General features: G+C 48.0%; 1 protein-coding gene across 2 annotated transcripts; it reads left to right on the plus strand.

Annotated features, from left to right (window-relative positions):
- The first annotated feature begins 6 nt into the window (after positions 1-6).
- On the plus strand, positions 7-4,585 carry LOC125528398 (transcription factor BHLH148). 2 transcript variants are annotated; one of them, XM_048692882.1, is made up of 3 exons: positions 7-2,676; positions 2,770-3,057; positions 3,946-4,585. In XM_048692882.1, exons 1-3 carry the CDS (start codon positions 2,260-2,262, stop codon positions 4,084-4,086), a joined length of 846 nt encoding a protein of 281 aa, XP_048548839.1. In that variant the 5' UTR covers positions 7-2,259; the 3' UTR covers positions 4,087-4,585. The 2 variants fall into 2 exon arrangements, with proteins under 2 accessions (XP_048548839.1, XP_048548840.1); XM_048692883.1 differs by having other exon boundaries at positions 2,773-3,057.
- The last annotated feature ends 1,431 nt before the right edge of the window (positions 4,586-6,016 follow it).

The following is a 6,016-nucleotide window of genomic DNA, read 5'->3' on the forward strand; positions in this document are numbered from 1 at the left end:
CGTTGCCTGACAATCCCTAACCATAAGTTCGAGCGAGCCTGACGGGTACGTGTGGGCAGAAGCCTGGACGGGCGATGCAATCTATTAGGCGTGAGTAAGGAGCGTGGTCGACTCAGGCATTATGCGTTGGACGAGACGCAAGTGACCTCCATCGTGCCGGTCCGGTCGAGAGAAGCCGTGAGGACTGGTTCACGAGAGAGAAAAATAAGCAGGAAAAAACCATCGATGTGGCATGCCAGCTAAACTTCACAATTGGGACCTGTCTGCCAGAACACTCATGAAATTTTAAACAGGGTAAATCGTGGCAGAACTTTTATTAAATGGGGTAAAATGGATGAAATTTCGCTAAATGGGGTAAGTAGTGTCAAAAATGTCAAAATAGGGGGTAAAAACCGGAATTCACTCTACTCTTTCCAGAATGAACTAAAATATACATTGAATTATAAGCATCTGAATCAATCCAATCTAGGCTTGTGCATTCTTCCAATCTGAATCAATCCAATCCATTGAATTATAAGTATCTTCCTGAGCATAGCCTGGCCAAAAACAAAAAACAAATATTAGCATTCTTTCTATTTAGAAATATCATTTAATAATATTTTTTGGATATATGAATACATTATTACGCTTATACATCTATTAAGTCCTAGGTTGTGTGTCCACGGGCATTTTGCTCAAAGTTAAGGCCACATAGATGGTACACCACTCCGAGTGGGGCTACGAACAACTCCAACGCGGATCATGGAATCGATCGCAAATGTCCTATAATTGGAAGGTTCAAACATTTTTGATCATCCAACCGTGGTCACCAAATTTGTCTAGACCGGTTTGGACATTTGAAATCTCACAAACTGGGGGAGGTTTGGGAAGTTTTGAATGTCCACCACATCAGAATCCTTAGCCCTAGGCCCACCCATAATCTTCTCCTGCCGCGTCCGCTTCGGCTTGACCACATTCACTCTGGCGGACCAGCCTCTTTCCTAATCGCATTCATGGTGGCATGATGACCGAGAAGCCTACTCCCGCTTTACAGCCAGACGGGCTCCTCCTCCGCAAACCCTACCCGCACAATCCTCATCCCCTGCCGCTGCACAACACCACACCTCCAGCCATCACGACGGCCAAGAAGTCTGGCGCCGAGAAGTGGTCGCCGGCGTGCACTCTGGATCCGGGTGCCACCGTCGAGGGAGAAGGTACCGACGTTTGATGAGGAGCAAGCGAAGGAGGATCGTCGTAATGCTCTAGAGGCCGCACATGCAGATCCTACCCGCGATGAGTATCCGGATTGGAATCCCAAAACACACTCCATTATGTGAGATACCAACATGACTATGTGTTGATCCCGTATGAGAAGGAGGAGTAACCTCGCTCATGCAGCTCAAATCGACGACCACGTGCTTCATTTTAGACGACAACGACGACGGCTCGGACAAAGTTGCAGACGGTGACAAAGGTGTCGTCGACCTCACCGGCTGGATCCTCACCTAGTTTTAGCTGGAATTGATTTAAATTTAGGTTGAATTTGTTTAAATTTCGCCCGTTTGGTTGCGATATACCGAACTTTGCTTAAATTTCATCGTTTTGCTTTTACTTCCATCCGTGTTTGTGTGCGGTCTGTTTTAAATGGTTGAGCCGCGTTGGATGACTTCAGTAGCTCGGTTGGATGTCCGACGTCCCGGCTGCTGTCCGCGGACACGACATTTGGTGATCCGCGTTGAAATTACACTAGGAAAGAAGTTGAGGCGAACGCTCGCTGTAAAAAAGAAGATTGGATAAATCGGCATGCCAAGGAACGAAGTGGACGTCCCGGCGGTTGCCAACCGCGAGTGAAGAAGTGCTACTTGTCAGTCGGGCTCCCGCGTGGAACCTTCTCCCCTCCGGCTGCCTCTGCCTACGTGTGCGACGCCATCGCCCCAATCGCGTACCGCGTTGCCGCGAGTAGGCCCATCACTACCTCGTGCTCATTCCGGGCCGGGCTCGCAATAAATGGAAAAAATATATTCGCCCCGGCTTTGACCGTCTCGCCTCTTTTAGCTCCCCCGCCTATCAGACCGTACGGGTCCATTTGACCACGTGACCCAAATCCGCCACTTGGGCCCCATGCCCCCCTCCTCCTCCTCCTCCCCCGCCGCGGCTATATAACCGCGTCCGGACATTTTCCCGACAAACACTTCACCTTCACCAAGCACACAGCGCCCAGCAGCAGCAACTCGTCGACGCGGAGCAGAGGAGCGAAGGAGGCCGGCGAGATCGACGCAAATGCAGATGGACTCCTACTACTTCCACGACGACGCCCACTTCTTCGCCGGCTGCGGCGTCCCCGGCTCGCCGGACCTGCCCTTCGCCGACCTCATTGCGTCGCTCTGGGAGCCGCTGCCTGAGGTGGCCAGCCAAAGCGCGTGCCGGCAGTACCGCGGCGTCGGGCTGGAGCTTCCGGGCACGGCGCGGGGCGGGACGGGGAACGGGATCAACATCCACCGGAGGATGATGGACGTGCTGGGCAGGATGGGGCCGGCCACCGAGGAGGAGGAGCGGCCGCAGCACCAACAGCAGCAGGCGGCCGGCGCTGTCGAGAGCAGCCGCGGGTTCCGGCACATGATGCGCGAGCGCCAGCGCCGCGAGAAGCTCAGCCAGAGCTACGCCGACCTCCACGCCATGGTCTCCTCCCGTTCCAAGGTACTTCGACCGTCCGCGCCCGCTGTCCTCCCACATTCCATTTCACTGGTGCTCGAATGCCATGTGCTGAATGAACGAGTGATGCCATTGCAGCAGGACAAGAACTCGATCGTGCAGTCCGCGGCCGTCTACATCCACGAGCTCAAGGTCGCCAAGGAGCAGCTCCAGAGGAGGAACGACGAGCTCAAGGCCAAGATCCTGGGGCACGACGCGCAGCAGCAGTGCGTCAAGGTCCAGTTCGAGGTGGACGAGCCCTCGTCCTCCATCGACTCCATGATCGGGGCCCTCACGCGCCTCAAGAGCATGAACGTCAAGACCAGGGGGATCCACTCCATCTTGTCCGGCCAGCGATTGACGACGGAGATGAATGTCGAAACCACGGTGAGCTAGCTTCATTTTTCTTACCTTAGTCCTCCTACCTGCTTTGTTGACAATAATAAACCGGACTAAACTTTTAAGAAGTTGGAAAATATACAACAGTTGAGTCACCTGCAAGATTTTTCGGAATTTCCGTGTTGTTTTAGTACACTACTACATCATCGATATACATTACTAGTACGTCATTGCACTGTTGGATAGGGACTGCATCATCGATACGATAACGATGAGGATTGTAAAATTGATTCAAGAAATGACTGCAATATGTTTTAAATCCTGTGGTTTTATCGAAAGCTACAAAACATCTTGGTTGTGAGAATCCGGATTAAGCCATGTGAGGATCAAAGTATACCATAAAATTGCTGAAAGAACATATTAATTCATTCCACCGTTTACACTTTTCATCAAAGTTTGAAACTCGGTCTTTTCAAATACAAATCACGAGAAAGCACAGCTTAAAATTTTGAGTAAGACAAATTAAAAATTTGACTATCGTCGAGGAATCTGTGTCAAAAGTTGTGCTAGAAACCCTCTGACTTCTGAAGACATCATTAGAACATATCCTTTGCCAGGTCCCATGTTATAAAATCTGCAGGGCCAATCCTTGTCTAATTAATCCGCATCCGCTGTTACTGTCAGACTAAATAAATTCTGCAGCTACTATTAGGTCAATTCTTTTCGCAAGAATCGAACAATCATGCCCTTTTTAAGTAGTAATCAGCAAATGAATCAAGTCAACGGATCCCCAATCTGAATAATGCAGTGTCAAGCTTAACATTTACCCAAGGTTCAATGCATGATTGATCAGTCTGATGTTATACTCCGTATATAGTAAGCCACTTGTACACTCTTAACTAACCACGCTGCTTTCCTCACGTGTCATATTCACAGATTGCGGCTTGCGAGGTAGAAAAGGCAGTGGAGGAGGCTCTCCAGGAAGTAGAGAGGAATCAGCTGCCTGACAGCGAGGCCCCGTTTCCCGGAAGCAGGAGCGCCTGGCCTCAAACATCGCACGTGCAAAATGTGTTCTGATCGGTTTCTGACCACAAGGGTCATGAGACCCATCTGTTCATTGTTTTTTCTCCTCTCGTTTTGTCTCCTTTCTTATGATGATGGAGCAAGTGAAGATCTCCACATGCCCTTGCCTGCGTACTGGTGGTTGTACTCTCGATCGACCCTCGTGTTTAGTCCTAGTGGGATTTTTTAGGGGCTGTGAAGGTGTAAGTAGCTCTTCAGATGTGTAGGTGGTGAGGTCAACTTGGAATCAAATGGGTTGGAAAAAAATTGAAGAGGATCTACTCGCACGGTTTGGCCTGGCGCTTACGTTTGGCCCTAGCAAGGAAGAGAAAAGGATATGACAACTTACAAGGATTACCAAACGTTTGGAAGAAGACGGGCCAGCAAGCCTTGGTTGCTGAGACTGTAAATTTGCATCCACCCAATGTTCGAAATCGAGTATATATTTTTCTCCAAACAGGATCGTTGTGTTTCAAGCAACCTTTTCACTAAAATCTCACTGAAATTTGTTATAGTTGTTGTAAACTACATTCAAACTTTCTCGTGTTTGTAACCTGGGAACATTTTAAGGAGCTCAACTATTCTCGTATTTGTAACCCGGTAACATTTGCAAGGAGCTCAACGTGAGAATTTTCAACAACAAATCTTCACCCCTGGCCCTTGTCATCTCGTGCATCCATGTCCAGTCTAAAATTTCCGTCACAATGGGTGCCGAATTTGAGTACCATTATGCCCAAAGAGTAGGCTTTAGTTAATTTCAGCTTTCCATTTTAGTAATGTTATTATGACGAGAGAGTAGGCTTTTCTATACTACTATTAAACAATCAAACAAGAACTTCTTTAAGCACACCCCACAAAGCATACATAGATCCAATACCATCGCACGATTAGGCCCATTAAAATCAATCTAACGGTTAGCCTTAACCTAAACCATTTTCTATATGCACTTAGCAATTTACATTGACTGACCGTACTCCACCGTGGAGGAAATATGAAACTCCACGCCTAAGCAATTAGGAAACTAATAATTACGGGTGCATCCTATTCTAGGAAACTAAATCAGAGTGCATCCATCCTATTAGGAAACTAATCTCAGACAAATCCATCCTATTAAAAAACTTATCTCAGACGCATCCATCCTATTAGGAAGCTAATCGGGAGCCGCCTGTCGCCATCATGCACGCTAGCCACGATGGGGGAAGCGCGAGGAGCTTCGTCTTCCTCCGGGAACACACGTGCTATCGCCGCCATCGTCTTCTGCCTAGAGGCCAGGCGCTCTTTTGCCGCTACTGCGACGACTCCATCCATGTCCAGGGCATGCTCTCCGGCAACCATCGGCATCCGTGTTGACTTCAGCTCCGTTCACAGCACCCACGCCGACAAAGTGTCTGTTCAGTGGGTGCACGTGCATTACATATTAAATAAGAATCGTGGGGCTTCAAGCAATCTAGAATTATAGATTTGGGATTATCTTAGGTTGCCGATTGCTGTACTAAAAATATGTAATTATATATGTCACGTATCTATACTACTATTAAACAATCAAACAAGAATTTCTTTAAGCACACCCCACAAAGCGTACACAGATCCAATACCATCGCACGATTAGGCCCACTAAAATCAATCTAACGGTTAGCCTTAACCTAAACCATTTTTTGTATGCACTTAGTAATTTACATTGACTGACCGTACTCCATCGTGGAGGAAAATATGAAACTCCACGCCTGAGCAATTAGGAAACTAATAATCACGGGTGCATTCTATTCTAGGAAACTAAATCAAAGTGCATCCATCCTATTAGGAAACTAATCTTAGACAAATCCATCCTATTAAAAAACTTATCTCAGACGCATCCATCCTATTAGGAAGCTAATCGCAAGCCGCCTGTCGCCATCATGCATGCTAGCCATGATGGGGGAAGCGTGAGGAGCTTCGTCTTCCTACG

The sequence above is a fragment of the Triticum urartu genome, unplaced genomic scaffold (assembly GCF_003073215.2).
Source record: "Triticum urartu cultivar G1812 unplaced genomic scaffold, Tu2.1 TuUngrouped_contig_4844, whole genome shotgun sequence".
In the NCBI taxonomy this organism is placed as follows: domain Eukaryota; kingdom Viridiplantae; phylum Streptophyta; class Magnoliopsida; order Poales; family Poaceae; genus Triticum; species Triticum urartu.